A 17,889-nucleotide genomic window follows, 5' to 3' on the forward strand; every position below is an offset into this window, starting at 1 on the left:
AATCTTTTGAAGTAGGTTACGGCAGATTAATCGAACATATATTAAAAACCTGTGTGACACTCTTCTTTTTCAGTCTGTTTTTATTTCCTAGCCTGCTAATTGATTTTGAAATCCAGCACATGCATGCCAAAATATGAAGGTAAGTTTATGTGCCAAATTAGAGGAATAACAAACATTTCAGTGAACCCAGGACCTTTATGGCATGTCGCAACTTCAGTCACCGAATAAGATTCAAATCTCTCTGCTGTATCTGCTACTTTTTTTTTGTTTTTTTCTTAAACTGTAAAATCTTCTAAGGAAGACGACTGGCTTTGGGTTGTCTGATGAATCTGACTTCAGTTTGCTGTATACACTGGACGTGTTAAAATAAAAGGAGACAATTTATGGTGAAAGGCTGGATCTTTGCTGTTGTTTTGGCCTTATAGCACATGCAAACACAGGTCCAAGTTTCCAGTGTTTAGTATAATAATGTCAGGAACTATCTAACAGCAAAAAGGGGGAAAAAAAACAAAACAGCTGAAGCAAGATCAGACTTCCTGCAGCAATCGCTCACTGGATGCTCCAAAAGGCTTCAGCTGTTTCCAACAGTTTTAGACAAGTTTAGCTCAAATTCACACTGTTGTTTCTTTGAACACCCTGTTGTTCACTCAATTAGGCTGCTCAGTCTGGTAGCTGAGCTCACCCTCTCTTTCTCTATATGTGTATGTGTGTGTGTGAATGCGAGTGTGTGTGGATGTGGCTGGAGGCTGTTGAATTCCGGGTGGTCCTGTTCTGGCCCTGCTCTCTAACCTCTCCATCAATGTGACACACACATACATACACACACGCACAGCTAGCTTTTGGGACAAGAGGATTAAGGAAATTTAAAAAAAAAAAAAATCTCTGACAAATCAGACTTGAGAATGAAGAAACTTTCCTAGTTGGCTCAAACACTTGGCACTTATAAACAGATACCACACACATACATTAACACCTTATCCGAGTCAGCCAGGGAGAAGTACAAATAAGCGCATCAACAAAACCTGGATGTTACAGCCTGTCAGAGCTATTTTTTGTGCTGGAAAATGTTAAGAGTGCAAGATGTCTCTGCTTTTTTTGTCCATACTAGGATTTTACTGCCCATTGCTCAGGATATTTGTTTTACTGAGGCCATCATTTATCCCATAGTGTCCATTTAGTTAGGGGATTGAAAACATGCTCCTGTTTAACTGTGTCATTTAAAATAATTAAAAGTCCAAATGTACAAACCAAAAATGCGAGTACTGACAGAGGAAACAGGAGCTGACTACAGTGTGGGCACCAGAGCAGCTATTAAACTCACCTTGTGGTGAAACTGCTTTGCCAACTGGTCAAATAAATAAATAAATAAAGCCATATAAGTGCTTATAAAGCCAGAAATTATAATGTTCACAAACCCTTTACAACCAGACAAACTACCTGCCGATGTAGACTGTTTCCTATGACTAAAATCGAACGGCAAGACGTTGGCGTGCTGAGAAGAGTGAACAGGATAAAATGAAATCAGGTGATAAACACTGATAGGCCATTTCTTCATATGTGTGTATTTATCTCGGTGCCTCTTACCTTCTGGTTCGATGTGTTGTCCATTTCCCACCAAACAGTATTTGAGGTCTGCTCCTCTGCCAATAACAGCATTACTGCAGATCACGCTGCCTTGGATATTACACCTGAAAATAACACACACACAAACTGCATGAATTTGATTTTATATCAATAAATCTGCATGTGTGCTGGCCACTATGTTCCCACAGTGATGGCTGGTGGCTCTATGCATGGAGAGCTAACAGGTATACATTATACCTGCCGTGCAGTACCTGGTGAATGGCATCTTACGACGATGCCATTCGTCAGCATGTCGGTTTTTACTGCAGTTTTAATGGTATATCAGTACAGATGTTCATAGAATCACAGATGTTGCAACAATTTGAAAATATAAGACTTTGTAAAAAAATTCTTTGCCTCTGGTTTTGACTTCTTCTCTCCAATATCAGTGCTGATGGGAAGGTGTTTTTAGAGTGATCACACCTATTGTTCAAAAGAAAACTGCAGCAGCTACCTACACTGTGGTGATGAGCATAAACGGACGTGGCTGCAAGATGACGTTATCGGCAGCACACGAAGCGACCAATGCGGCACGTATACTGGGACCTTAACGCTCCTTTAAACAGAGGAAAGAAAACTGACATTACATGAAGAGATGCCACAAACTTGTGGCTCTCTTTGCATCACCACTTTACCAGAGATTTCATGAAAAATACTCTTGTTCATCCAGCTAAAAATCTCATCGGGATTTAATCGCTGTTTCAAGAGTGATTTGGCCGAGAGGGAAAACCATTACATGAGTAACAAAAGCAGTCACATTGTCCAAGAGAACTATTTTCTCAGTCTTCTAAAATTGACATAAATATTATTCCACACTATCCTCAAAATATTAAAAAATGCACAATTTACCCTTCCTAAACATACAGTTCAAGAAAATCCTCTTGAAAGACTCATAAATCTTGTATTACCTGAATAAGGGATGAATCAGTGGATCATTAGTGCTAAAACATTATTTTTCAGCTCAGTTGTTTGCTCTCTGGGCCCTTGTGTAAATACGCACAGGCAGGTACACACAGCACAGAACATTCATGCAGCACTGGGAGCTTCACAGGAAAGGCGCAGCTTTCCAGCTGGGCGCTAAGCTTCTTTACTTGCACCGTCATGGACTGAGGGCCACACCGGAGGTTACACAGACATTCGGACTGTTTTCCCCACCTCACACCTGCTCCGAAAACTCAAAACTATCCAATCAAACAAACTTAATGACACAACATTAGCATCTCTATTAAGTTAAGGAAGGCGCCCACGTTGTGTGCGCATATATGTGTGTGTGTGTACGCTGTAGGCCCCGTTCTGGAGTCCCACCTGAGCTGGCAGTGCCAACCCACTGTGCATGCTCACATTCAGCCAAACCATCACCATAAAATTCTTGGAGAGAGACACAGACAGTCCTGTGTGTCCTGTGTCGACTAACCATGAAGGGCGTGTATGTGCGAATGTGTGTGTGGGGTAAGAAACACGCGTGTGTTTCAGAAGCTCGGGAAGCCCAGTGGAGAACACATGTAGGTCTTGCCCAGGCAGTGACGCACACACACTTGGCCCTGTGCACCTCACACACAGACAGGTTTGTATTGGCCCATTCTATTCAGGTGGTTAGGCTTGGAGGGAGACAGAGAAAAGAGTGTGTGCGTGTGTGTGTGTTTAAGTTACTACCTAGAAGGTGGTAGTTGGTGATGGGAGATTACAAGATTCAGAGTTTTGTAACATTAGAGAGAGAGGGCGAGAGAGAGACCACCAAAGAAGCTTCGAAGCTGAAACACCACTAATTACTAACACCAGGGCTCCTCCTTGCCATGACCCCCCCCACCATCCTCCCTCTCTATTACACTCATACACAAACACACACACACACACACACACACGCATGTCAACCCCCCACCTCCTGTGCCAACCCTCCCCTATAAAGTTGACCCCAACTATCCCCCTTCCCAAACATGCAGCGCTTTGTCAACAAGCTCTGGTCAGCACCAAACAAAGAAACCAGAAACGCGAGGGGTTTCTGCGACATGGCTGGGGTCTGCTAATCCCCTCATACTGGCTCTTTCTTTCCTTCTTTCTCCTTCCTTCTTATGTCCTCAAAGAAAGAAAAGAAAGAATTGCAATTTCTTTCTTGCGTGCTAGCCTGCTTTCCCCTCGCTTCTTTCTTCCCTTCTCCTGTCTCTCTCATTCTTTCACGCCTTTGTGCGTGCACCTACATGGGCATGATGAGGGTCCCCATGCTAACTGGCTGGGGTCCCTGAAAGGCTTAAGAAGAGATTGCAAGAGACAGAAAGAGAGGGAGATGGCGTTGAGGCCTTGATGTAAAGAAAAGAGAGAGAGGAAGAAGAATTAAGATAAAAGAAACAGGAGCCTGTGAATGAGAGCATTAAAATCCAGAGCCAAGATGAGTCCCTTTAAACCAATATTCCTGCCCTAAGACACCAAACAGATCAATCTACATGCTAATTCTACAGTAGACACTGTTGCTCTCTGTGCAAAGCAGTCAGTTCTTTCCACCTTAACTCTTGACTACAGCTGAAACTGGACTGGATAGAAATCCTGCTGCATCCTTACTCAGACTGGACTCAAATCACAACTACAACATCTGACATGCTCTCCATTGAGCTTCTGTGTTTCTTTAACCAAGTTGGAGTTCCTAAATCTCAAGTTGACATGATGCAATTTGCAGCACATTGGCTGTATGGTGGGTTTTTGTTTTGCTGTTAAAAATGATACGAAGTGGAAGAATAACATCATTAAAAAAAAAACCTACACAATTTGCAACACGCTACATGTAAGCACAGATGTGCATGTGTGAAGTAACTACAATGTTTACCTCCTGGTGAGCCTGATTAGACCCCTGTGCTGAAACCATTCTTTAAATAAAAGATGGCAAACTGGAGGGACAACTGATCCTTAAAGGCTAAACCAAACACATGATTTTATTAAATAGCGGCGGGCTATTAGGGAAAGCATCATCTGAACTCCTGTGGTATTCCAAAAATTCTACGACCAGTGGGAAACTGGGTATAGCCAAGTAATTTAGGCGCTTAAATGAAATGCATGGATGTTGTGTGTTTCACTTCACCAGCTCTGTGTTTGTTTGGAACTGGTCTCTGGCTGGTTGCACACCAATAGTTACATTGTTAACTCAGCGATCCCACAGAACGCAGAAAACAAAAAACCTGTTACACGTCCTATCACTGGACACACACACACACACACACACACACACACACACACACACACTTACACTTCAATAAAAAGGTATGCAGCGAATGAAGAGGGAGCCACATCTATGCTTTTATAAATTCTAAAAAAGCCAAACAGGTTGATGACAAGTTTAGTGGTTTTTCAGAATAGCTGAGAGGCATAAATGTTCCTTCACTTCAAGTCAAGTAAATAATATAAACAGCTGAACAGGAGGATAAAAGTGTTTTTTCATGCTTCTGTTTGGAAACGTGTGCTTGCTAACTGCTGCTTGTCACCCACCACATGCAAGTAGCAACTTCACACTTAAAAAAAACAAGCCAGATAATTAAAACTTTAATCTATAAACATGCCTTCAAGGTGAAATTCCCTTTTTTTTTTTTAGGTTAAATTAATGCGTTCAAGAAACCATTTCAAAGTACACAACCTCAGCAAGTCTGTGCATGTCTGTGTACAACTGTGTGTGTTCTCACCCCTCCTCGATGGTAACGCCATGCATGATGATGGAGTTGGTGACTTTGACCTTCTCTTTTACAGTGGTGGAGTTTCCAATAGTAGACCTTTTTATGGAAGTCTTGTCTGCAATGTGGCACACAGCTCCGATGATACTATCTGATCCCATCTGAAAGCCCACCACAAACAGCAACGGAGATACATGCATACACAGTTTTAGTCCACGTATTGTAAAGTGCCTTTAGATGACAATAAAAGGCTCTGATGAAGTGAAGACAATCTGAAAAAGTTCAAAACAAGAGGGAAATGCTAGATAACTGAAATACAAGCATGGTTTGTAGTCTATATTCACCTGACAACTCTCAGAAATGTCAGCAGATGGATGGACTGATGGTTCTTCAAACAGCTTTGGGGCCTAGCAGAGAGAAAACGGGGGGAGTGAAAGAGTGATTAAGAAAGTAGTAATGAGTTTGAAAACAGACTGTAAACAAAAGATGGATGGAGTGTCCGCGTGTTTACAAAGTTTCTTTTAAAAAGCCAAACAGGTTGACCACAAGTTTTGTAGTTTTTAGAATAGCTGAGAGGCATAAATGTTCCTTCACAACTTAAAAGTGCATTCCTAAAAATGGCCATCAGGGGGCAGTTCCCACGGTCCAACTCCAAAAAGTCTTTGATAAAAGGACCAGCTCTTACTAAATGTATGACCTGAGTAAATTTATCATCAAATTGGTGACTGGAAATACTAAATTTGAAGTTTCAAGATGACATTTTACTGACAGCGGCGTGATGTCATCCAAGAAAGGAAATCCGAGAAAGTTGACTCATTTGGATGTAGCGTTTTCAGTGGGAGATGCATTTCATCACTCATCCAAGTAACTTCTTCAGTCTGGTTTCTCACGTTTCTCCCACTGATGTTGCTACGTCCAGACGAACAGAATCAACTTTCTGGGAACAGCATGTACACATAAGCATTTAACCACGATTAGGCTATTGTAGCCATGCCATACACGTAAAAAAAACCCAAACAAACAAAACAAACAGTCTAATGTTTGACTCACCAGTCGGTTCACCTCTATATAAGCAGCTAGAGTATTAACCCGGCAGCACAGACCCTGGTCCATAATGTGAACATAGCAGCGCAGCTTTCCTCCATGGTAGGCCTCACTCATATCACCGCGGTGGTCATTCCAGCAGGAGCGCTCCTGCGCCAGCTGGAGGAGAGGCTCGTCCCGAGATGAGATGAGGAGCTCTGGACACCAAAAGAGGAAGAGATGCAGGAAGAGAAGAGGGTTAGAAGCTGATGCCTTAGGCAGCGATGCCCTAACCTAGAAGTTCTTTATGATGAATGTTTATAAGCAAGATGAAGAAGAATTTTAAAAAGGTTGCAGTCTTTGGGCAAGGCTGAGGTTTGGACATCTGCAGAGGAGGGATAGTGGATGTACTGAACAAAGGATATCAATTATTTTGCCTCCAGGCAGGAGGAAAAGATGAAGACCACAGAGAAAATACAAGGATAAATGAAGGAGGACATGCAGAGTGTTGTAACAGAGGAAGATGCTGATGACAGGGTGAGATGGAGGCAGATGATCTGCTGTGGTGCCGCTAAAGGGACCAGCCAAAAGACAAAGAAGAATAATCATGCTTGGGTTGTTAAAGGCTGTTCCTCCTCCGATTCTGATGCGTGAAGATATGTTATGTGAATGCAAACAATAACCGTGGTTTGCAGGCCCATCGTTTTTTTCCTGGGTCTGATCGTCTGTGTCGTCTTTCAGTTTCTGGCTGTTAACAGTTTTGGAGAACTGTTTACGCACCAAATATGGCACCAACTCTCCACGGATCGATGAGATAGACCTAGGATACAAAAGAAACACATAATTAATTTAGTCATTTAGCAACTGGATCAGGAAAGAAACACTAGTTCATCCTATGCAATCATAACATCTTACAATATCTCGGTAAAAATGAAAAGATATAGACTATACTGGAATAAAATGGTTGTATTTTATGAATATCACCAGAGTAGTTGTAAGCAGTAATTGTGTAACACTCAATAACAGCATGTAATAAATAATTGAATGATGTATAAAGGAGTCATTGTCCCTATAAAGACGTCGATCAAAATCAGGAAAGGAAGCACTGACTAAAGACTGATGATGTTCCAGCAAGAAATACATTAATTAAAAAAAATAAAAAGAGCTAACAGTGAGCTTTCTTCGAAGTTTCTCTCTGTGTAAATCAGGAGGCAATATCCTCATCTTAATTTCTTTTTCCTCCTCTCTGGACTGCGCTGTGCTCAGTGTTCCTCTATACCACACCACACACCCCTCCACTTGCCCTCTCTTACTTTCTTTTAAAGGGAGATTAGAATTTCCATCTGAATGACAGGAGAAAAACAACAGTTACTCTGTCCATTTCTCTCCTTGAGCAAGAGACAGAGAAAGAACATTGAGGAGAAAGGAAGAGAGGCAAAGAGGAGCCGTGAAAAGAGTCCAAGAAAAGAGCTGAAGAAAGAAATGAGTCATCTAACAAGAGAGATGATATATGGTGGCGGTAGAGGGTGCGTTGGTGATGCAATGATGTAAGATTTACATCTGCATCTCTATGGCAAATTGCTACTTTCAAGTGCTTTAACCAAAAATATTCACAGGATTAGTAAAGGGGATTTGTGTTTGTTGGCTTGGCTTTGGATTTATTGAGTGGAATAAAAGTAGCCTGGTGTGGATGCACTCCATTTATAGTTGTTGAACTTTAACAATGGGTAATAAATGATTTCCACAATTCGGCTTTCAGCGTGGTACCCACTTCTTCATGAAATAATCTGCAAGTTACAAAATACACGTGTGGAAGTCTCATCGCCACCCAGTTTTGGGAAGTTGCCAACAAATAATATTATATTTGCTTCCCAAAATTAAACGGATACAATCAAGCACTATTTAAATTAAATGCTTCGCCAAAAGACCACAAAGCAAAAGCAAATCAAGCGCTCCCTATATCAGAGCCTGACAATGCGACTGCATGTGACAATCACAGCTGTTCCCTGCACTGCACAACTAGAGGATTCCTGGATGTACTCAGGATGACTAACAGTGTGTTAAAAGACAGACGTACAACAAAAATCAAATGTATGGCACAGCAGACGGTAAAGAGTTTCTGCTCAAAGTGGACTATCATCTGCTGTTTGGAGATACTTTGGATTTAGTGATATTAACCAAGAAGAAATCAGATGCAAACAGTGCTGTAGAGGTGTGTCTGCGCCTCAAAGCAACATAAGCCACTTATTCACATGCCTGAAAATGCACCACAAACTGCAGGATAATTAAGGCATGAAGGCCAAGAAAAACAATGCTTTGTTGCTGACGCAAATCGTCCACAAAACTCAGGCTGTGCAGTGCGTCTACGTATTCCTTCACAAAGATGTGCTGAAATCACAACTGCAATCACACTTCCATTGAACAAAGATAAACTTCCGTTAAACTTAAAGTTAAACTTCATGGAGCAACGATGTCATTCCCTCACACATTTTTTTTTTTTCCAAAGAGGTCACAGCTGTCAAGTATTTAACCTTAAGTTCATCCTCATGTCCATCATGCAGGTACGATAAATGAAGTGAAACATTACTTTTTCCTTCTAGTAGTAGGGCTGCCACAAACGATTATTTTGATAGTCGACTAGTCACAGATTATTTTTGCGATTAGTCGACTAATCAGATCATGCATCCATTGGACGTAAAACGTACAGCTTATTGCACCAGCAGCATCTGCTCTTATATAACTATCATTAGCTTACAGCTTTAAGTGTTTAAGGTATGTGCTAACTAAAAATAAAGACAAGATGATAGTTTATTAAATTTTAATGAAATTTGCAGATTGTTTCGGTGAAGCTGAATAAACTCCTTGCTATCTAAAATATAACAGGACACCGGAGTATATTCTCGAGCATCTCACATTTCTGATAATCAGCTGTCTGCTTGACATTTATTCAGCTGTGTAAAAACTATAACTTTGATCTCAGCCAAACAGATTTACTCAGGAACAAATAAAATACTAAAAAAAAAAGCCAAACAATAACATTTTAAAGTTATCTAAATGACTTATATATCATGTTTAGCGAAAGACGGCGGTGGGTTTGAAAACGATTTGCCGGGAGTCCGGTGTTCTCACGGGCTCTAGCGAGCCTTGCCCCCGGCTAGCTATCGAGCTAGTGGGTAACAGACGTCTCCGAAAACGTCGGAGCGCTTTTGAAAATCTGTGGTGTCTTGATAAATTGAGCAGATATTTGAGATTTACACAGTTACATTCTCGCCTGAAAATATGTTAAACGTTTATTTTGTGACCCAGAAAGAATAATAAGAGTAATATTAAAACTAACTAGCTGCCGCCATTGTTGGAAACTGAGCTGGGCTGCGCTATGAATTCTGGGACACGGCTTCTTCTTCTTCTTCGGGGTTTAACAGCAGCTGGCATCCTTGTACATGCAGTGCTGCCATCTTCTGTTTCAGTCCGTTATTACACTCTTAAATCCTACTACTTATTCCTGCGTCTTTTGTGATCTTACAAAGCTTCAAACGACGCGTCGACTATTAAATCAGTCGTCGACGATTTTGATAGTCGACGTAATCGAGACTAGTCGACTAATCGTGGCAGCCCTATCTAGTAGACACACTTATATCAGGTGAATAAACACCTTATTTGTCTGTAAAGATGTTTTACTTAACAAGACCATAGCACAATGTAAATTCAGGGAAAGCAGTCCCCTCTGATGTCATTTTGTGCTTTTCATATTTTGTATTTTTATGTTTTTTGTTCCTTCTAAAAGATGCACTCAATTTGGGTAAATGAAGAAAAGTAGTTTTATTTTTACATAAAGATGGAACATGTTGCATCACATGGAAGTGAAAGCAGTGTTAAATTTAGAAAATTACTGCCACTAAAATGAACGAATTATCATGACAAATAATCAATATTGCTGAAAATAATATTGTTTAAAAATTGTCAAAACAATTTTCATCAATTTGCTAAATATAAAAGGAATAAATGTAAGAATGCAAATGCTAATTTTAGGACTTCAAAGTGCTAGTTCCCACTACCTGTGTGAAAATAGGCATTTGTATAAGGTTTTGTCAAAGAAATTCACAGCAAGCATTTACCCAGCATTCAAGAAGTGACAACGTTTGAAGCGGCCCGCTTCCTGTTGTCTGTTTCAGGTTAAAAAGAGCAAGTGCTGACAAACCCTGATTCTCAAAATAGTGAAAACAGCTTTAGCCTTTCATTTTTCAGATGCAGCACAGAGACAGACTCCTATACAGACTCCTCCGGCTATAGCGAGCTCCCCCGTCACACCGCTTCACTTCAGAGGCTAAAGGCCTAACAGCCTGTCTCAGTGGCACATAGTAAAACAAATTAACACCTCACTAGAATACCATGCTAACAGAACCTTTCAAAGCCTTACACACCATGTAACCATGTTAAACACACACAGATTAAGCAGCGAGGTAGAGTTCATGTCAGCTTGAGTGTGGGGGCGTATGCATATATTTTGTGTCTATATGTGTCTAAGTCTGTTGGGTAATACCTCTCATGGAGCAGACATAAAATTTCAAAATTCAACAAAAAAAATACAGTCAAAAATAAGTGAAAAAGGTCTGGGGAAATTTTTATGTCCACTGTGGACTTACTTTGCAGAAAGATCTAAACATAGACATACTTATATTCATTATTCACTTCAAAAGCATCATAAAGAATATGGTGATGGAGACATGTTTTTCTTGAGAGTTCACTAGTGTTTCTTGGTGTGGTTATTTGTATTTTGTTCTTGCAGATTTTTGGAAATATTTTGTGAGTTTGTATAGTCTCTCTTGTAAAACAGTCTGATCTCAGTAGGACTTCCTGTTAAAATAAAGATTCAAACCCCCCCAAACGTACTTGTTTTCTGTGAGGAAGTCCACGACAGCCTTTTTCAGACAGTAAAGGTGAGCGTCCACTAAGCCTGTTTTGATGAGCATCCTGGGATGTCTGTAGGTAAAAGGAAAAACAGAGATGGAAATCAAAGCTCACAAAGTGTCCTCAGTTCACGAAAACAAAGCATTAAAATCCACCGTTTGCACACAATGGAAAAGTGTGATGCACAGAAACGAATAGATTAAAATACACACTGCACACCTGCGCTGCTTTTACCATCTTAATTGGGTGCTACCTCTGGGGGAGTGTGCTTTGATTCTCTTCGTCACCTGCTGGTTTTATCTTTAATGCTTACTTCACGTTTGCTCAAGCCACTTTTAATCTGTGTTCCTTTGCACGCAGGACTATAACACTTGATGAAAAAAAAAACAGCAAAACCGGCTATAATGCCTGATTGTCCTCTGCCATCTACCATAGATGTCGCCCCTCGGGCAGCCGTCATGCATTCACTCATTCACACAATTTTTTCACATAGGGAAACGCGGAGTCAAAAGTCTGAACGTGACATTTACGAAGCGACAACCTAAAGAAAACAATGCAGTCCCAGACGTTTCAATAAACAAATCTATCAACACCCCTACGTCCTCTCCGACTACTTACCCTTTCTTCCTCTGCCCTTTCAACCACGACATAATAAAAACTGTGGGGTGCATTCCTCCTTAAAAGGGCCATACCACTTTTAGCCCATTTATTACCAATCACATAGACCTTTCATTACTGCTTACCATCTTTCACAGCATGCCGCAGTGATTTAGATTTTTAAGGTTGTACAAACAGGTTGACGTCTGTCTCATTATCACACAATAACTCCGACCAAATTAAAAACAGACACGTCCACTGTTCGCAGAGGTGTTCAGTTTTGATTTATTATTCCACACTAAAAGCAACAGGAATGATAATTACAACTCTCCCTGGAAAGTGAGTGTGACAGCAGGAAGCCACGCCAACATTACTTTGACGTGATAAAGTTTTATTCAAAGATGTGTAAAAATTTAGAAGTCATACAAAATTAAGGAAACCAAAACAAATCGACTGCAATTGTGCAGAAACTCTATGCAGCTTTGTGAAAAACTAAGTACACCCCATTATTTAAAAACTTGTTGAACCACCTTTAACAGCAATAACTCGAAGTGATTGTTTCCTGTTTGACTTTATCGGTTTTTCACGTCATTGTGAAGGAATTGTGTCTCAATCTTCTTCACAGCGTTGATTCAGTTCATTGAGGTTTGTGTGTATTCGTTTATGCACAACTCAGGTCATCGAAACACCCCCATTCTTTTCTTGTTCGCGCATTCTGTTGTAGATTTACTGCTGTGTTTGGGATCATTGCCCTGTTGCATTACCCAATTCTGGCCAAGCGTTAGCGTTAGTTGACTCTGGAACACTGGTATTCGGAGGAGTCCATGGCTCGCTCTATGACTCCAAGGTGCCCAGTTCCTGTGGCTGCAGAAAATCAGCCCAAATCATCAGCCCTCCAAAACTGTATGAACTGTTTGTTCTGACATGCTGTATTTGTTTTTCACCAAAAGTAGTACTGTGCATTACAGCCCGATATCTCCACTTTGGTCTGATCCACCCCAAGGACATTGCTGCAGAAGTCTTCAGGTTTTGTTCAGATGCAACTTTGAAAACCTAAGCTGTGCTGCCATGTTCTTTTTAGAGATAAGACGCTTTCCAAACAACCGACACTTGTTCCATCTTTTTCTCCATTTAACTTGCTAACTGAGACTTGCAGAGTCTGAACTACAGCTCTTAGGATTTTGCAGATTTTTTGAGCATCACAAAATCTGACCTTTGGGTGAATTTGCCGGGACCTCCACTCCTGGGAAGATTGTGGCATTCTGTTAACATACACCTGAATACTTCACACCAGCTACTTGCCAAAACTACTTCTTTTATAGAGGCGCACACTTGCTGCTGATGAGTTAATCAAGTGCATTTGATTACCAGCACCTGGTTACTTCTTTCTCTCTGAATTCCTTTGGAAGCAATAAGGGTGTACTTGGTTTTTCATGGGACGGCGTAGAGTCCTGTGAACACTGTATTTTTCACATGACTGATTGTAAGTCTGTGAATTTCCACTTAACTGTATTTCAGCTTCTCTTTATGTTAATTCTCCTATTTTTGGTATTAGTATGTAACACTGATTAAACAACCTCTATGTACATATATGACCAAGATTTAATGAATGTTTAAAAAAAAGAGAGAAAAAGAAAATAGTTTTATTTTGATCATTTTAACTGATTTGAACTGAAACTGGGTTTTTTTCTCCTCATACACACAACTAATAATTTAAACTGCAATTTTTTTAAAACAGCGATAAAAGAAATGAGGAGAAAAATATCTGTGGTGACCCCACAGGAGCCATCAAAAAGATCTTCTCGACAAGCTTTCCCCTCCCACCTCAAACACCAGGCTTACAGTATAACTGGAGTGACTCGGGAGGATTACTTAGTCTCACACACACACACACACACACACACACACACACACACACACACACACCAGATGGTAAAAGCTCTAAATCAAACTCGGTGCGTGTCTGTCTGTGTTGAGGTATTTTATTAAAAAGCATAAAAACACATGTTCACTCTCACACACAGTCATGCTCTACGGGTGTCCCAGGTGTAAGTCTCTGTGTGGCTATCGCATACATAAAGTAAAACTCATCAGAACACCCAGCATGTGACATCACTGTTTAGCACCTGCAGACGGGCAAGAGACAGAGCCTTGGATAATTGGGTTATGAATGACGATGTGTGTGTGTGTGTGTGTGTGTGTGTGTGTGTGTGTGTGTGTGTGTGTGTGTGTGTGTGTGCGTGTGCGTGCGTGTGTGTGTGTGTTTGTAGGTTAAGAACAGGTGCCCTGAATCATAATAAAAATACGTTAGTAGCCATAAAAAGCAGCACAGTAGGTACAAGTATCACCATATCAAGACTGTTGCAGTATAAAACCAAAACATATTCACTTTTTTTAAGGGGACCTCGTTAAAATAATTTTGAGGTCCATATGTTTTTATTCTGGGAATCTATTATGGCAGCTTTGCATGATCACCAATTCAAAACAAGTCCTTATTTTCCCTCATACTGAGCCTCGGTTTAACTACTTAGCTCGTCTTCCTCAAAGTCAACTTTCTTTGATTGCCTGCAACTGACAAACTGAACATTTGAACAACACCCTTGGGGGGTCTGCATATGCCATGTTAAGAAAATCCCCTCCCCTTGACATACCGCAGACCCAAGAGCAGAAAAAACTGTTGGAAACAGAGTTTTTAAGAGGAGTCTGAAGCATGAGCACACTAATTACTTCTACACATGCTGACTTTGAAATGTTCGTGTTTAATGAGTACACACCATTGTAACAGTACATATATTACCTGAACATTAGAAATCAAGTTGCCTTTCCTAACAACAGCATCATGTGATTTCTGGTTGCTGCGAGTGCTGTAGAGCTCATTGTTGAAGGGAGCAGGAATTTAGTGCCTCTGCAGGCAGGGATGACTCAACTGTTGGATTAATGACTGACTACTAAAGTACCACTAAAGTCCTCAGTGGGAGAGAGGAGTCACATCTCTTGCTCTCAAACACACACAGCATAATGTCTTATTTAGTTACAACTAAAACCCCACAGCGGACGGTGAGTCAGATGCAGCAGAATGACCGTTAATACCCTCATTAGTCAGGTTTTCACAAGAGCCAACAGTGCTGAAGGGCTTTTTAAAAAAATTTTTAACCACTCCTCCAAAGCAAAATTTGTGATTCCCGTAATATTAAACTAGCCCCATAGATGCTTTCTCAATTGAATTCACATATCTGATCTTGTGTTGCAAGCCTACAGTGCACATGGCTCTGCAAGTGCAGTCAGACTAATGTTGATAGCTGTCAAATCCTGTGCAAACACACTCATTATGTGGGACCATTGATACATATGTTTAGTAAATTTAGTACAAGGATCTTTGGAAGGGAAGTTATTTAATTTTTTTAAAAGGTACTTTGTGTAATATATGTGTTTATTGGCTTTTAGCCCCACGTGTGCCATCATTAGTAACAGATGTAAGTAACTCCTAGTCTGTTTTGCTGAAGATCACTGCAGTTGATCTGACCTAAGCTTCCTTGCCTTTCCTTTATACACTTTCTGGCCACTTGTTAGGCACTGCGTGCTAGTACTAGGACACTCTTTTGATTTCAGAATTGCATTAATTATTTGTGGCACAGATTCAACAAGGTCCTGGAAAAATGCCTCAGTGATTTCCATATCGTCATGATAAATCTACCACAGCTGTGTGATCCTATCAGCTGCCCATCCATCATGTGACTCTCTTGTTCACTACATCTCTTGACTTGAGTACAGTGAGCTCGCTATCATGTTCAAGAAACCAAAGTTTATTTGTGCTTTATGGCATGGATGTTATCGCTGTCAGAAGCAGCAATTAGAAAATGCATACACTCTGGTCATAAAGGGATGGACATGCTCAGCAGGTAAGCAGTGGCATATTAGCACTGCTCAGTTTTAGCATCAACAAGCCATTCTCTGTGAAATCTATAGATGCTTGTGTGAGAAATCCCAGAAGGTCAGCAGTTTGTGAAATACTCAGATCAGCCAGTCTGGCACCAAAAACCATGTCACATTCAAAAACTTCTACATCAACTTTCTTACCCGTTCTGATGCTCAGTATGGACTTCGAAAAGACGTCTTGACCATGTCTGCATCCCCAAATGCATTGTTTTGGTGCCATGTGATAGGCTGATCACATATCTGCATTAAAGATCAGCTGATCAGCTGCACCTAAAGTGTATGTCATAATTTTAAAACCTCCCAAAAACCCAAAACTAGCTGCAAAACTTGGCGCTTTGCTTGTTTTGCTTGAAACGTTCTAGTTTTCCAAACTATCCTGTTAAATCAGCAGATTAATACACAGTCAACCATTTCTCCAGACCTACATCCACAACATTCTGACAGGTGGAGCTTAATGTATGAGAGGAAGCTCTGCTGGATTCCTTTCACACCGTTTAAGCGATTTCCAGGTCAAACAATCTCACATGTGCAGAATGTTTTGAGCTAACACACCTCAACCATGTGGAAACTATAGAGAAGGAAAGGGAAGAGAAATTACAGAGAGGCTGAGGCAGAACAAGCATGGAGACTGTAAGAACAGATGGTTGGTTGTGTGGATGCACACAACAAGAACTGGTTCAATGAAGTGAATGAAGTGGGAAATTAAACGGACGCCAGTCAATGAAGAAATTCAGGAGGTCGCACACACCGATTCATTTTTCTTTCACTAACGTTCCACAGAAACTGAAAAGAACCAATTGCAAAAGATACTACAGGTGTGAAATGTTAATGTGTACAAATGTAACACGAATACGAACATTTAATATCCAAAAGACGCTTCATAACCTGTATGTACAGTACGTGTAAGCTGTGACTACTCTGTGGGTGATACTGCTGTTTAAAACAGTCAGGTAGCTACAGGTGGGAAACAGGAATCCATACTCTGGCATTTACTCTGCTTACTACCTCAGGCAAAAAATAATTTTGTGTGGGTGTGTGACATGCGAGCGTATAAATGATCAGAGGTGCTTTCAGTGTTGGAAGTCTTTCAGTATAAGCTGTAAATGTTTAGCTGTGGGCTCAATAGGTTTCCATAACACTGTGACAATGTGTGACTGTTTTCTCTCCATCAATGTCCGCCTCGAGGTTGTGTTATGCGTTCATATAAGCATTTCTGAGTTTATGAAATAAGACAGAATGTGTGTGCGTATATATGTTAGTGTGTGCCTCAAGAGTTTTCCTGTGCAGAGAAGCATGCGAGCAGCTGCTCTGGCCCCCCTCTTATTGGCCAGAATTTACTGTGTCTTTGGCTCCATGAAGTATTTACGAGCTCCCAAAACACCCGCTCTCACACATACATGCATTTTAGGAGTTCGAAACAAAAACCTACCTAGAACACTCTTCCTGTAACAAAAATCCCACACAGCCACCACAGAACCTTCGCCCTAAAACACACCGACTCTGATTAGAAACTTAAACATCTGCTTTGCCAGAGCTAAGAACCTACAGATGTACAGAACACGTCACCATCAGGCAAACCTCCAAACTCTGATCCACGCATGGAGGAATAAGAACCTGCACGAGAACACGTGCCGCACATGCTCAGCAACTTATAAAGTGAACACTGATTTGCTTTGGTTAACAAACCGTGCTGTGGACAGCTGTCATTCCACTAATACAGAAGAATCAGGAGCCTTTAAGAAGACAGAGACCCCTTTGATGTGAACAAAAACAAAAACTCAACAGTGAAATGATTGAATGAAAGTGGATAACCAATCAGAAATGAGTAGATTTTCACATATATGTATAATTTCTAATGGCTCATTTGGACATATAAATAAGCAATGTGTGGTTAGACTTACTTCCTCATAATGGATTTCCTGATTGATAATCCGTCCTCAAGATCGGCCTCATTGGCCATGAAGAGCAGCCTCTTTCCTGACTGATCAACACCAACAAAGTCTCTCTGCTCAGCTGGGGAAAAATACACAACATATGCTATTAATACAAAAAAAATTGCCCAGTTAAACCACTGCAGGGAAAAGAAAAAAAATATAGATTAAATAAACAGCAGATGCAAAATGGTCTCATTTTCGAAGATTTATTTTCATTT

General features: G+C 40.7%; 1 protein-coding gene across 1 annotated transcript in view; it reads right to left on the reverse strand.

The window, feature by feature from the left end:
- Positions 1 to 17,889, reverse strand: part of eif2b3 (eukaryotic translation initiation factor 2B, subunit 3 gamma) — a 34,848-nt gene that overhangs the window by 2,410 nt on the left and 14,549 nt on the right. The window contains exons 5-11 of the mRNA XM_084912049.1: positions 17,639 to 17,750; positions 11,187 to 11,276; positions 6,980 to 7,116; positions 6,324 to 6,514; positions 5,618 to 5,680; positions 5,286 to 5,434; positions 1,585 to 1,688 (exon numbers count right to left, since the gene is read on the reverse strand). Coding sequence (XP_084768175.1) covers positions 1,585 to 1,688; positions 5,286 to 5,434; positions 5,618 to 5,680; positions 6,324 to 6,514; positions 6,980 to 7,116; positions 11,187 to 11,276; positions 17,639 to 17,750 — 846 coding nt within the window. The remainder of the gene's footprint in view (positions 1 to 1,584; positions 1,689 to 5,285; positions 5,435 to 5,617; positions 5,681 to 6,323; positions 6,515 to 6,979; positions 7,117 to 11,186; positions 11,277 to 17,638; positions 17,751 to 17,889) is intronic.

Source organism: Perissodus microlepis, chromosome 18 (genome assembly GCF_051167445.1).
Source record: "Perissodus microlepis isolate ML-2025 ecotype Zambia chromosome 18, ASM5116744v1, whole genome shotgun sequence".
Classification (NCBI taxonomy): Eukaryota; Metazoa; Chordata; class Actinopteri; order Cichliformes; family Cichlidae; genus Perissodus; species Perissodus microlepis.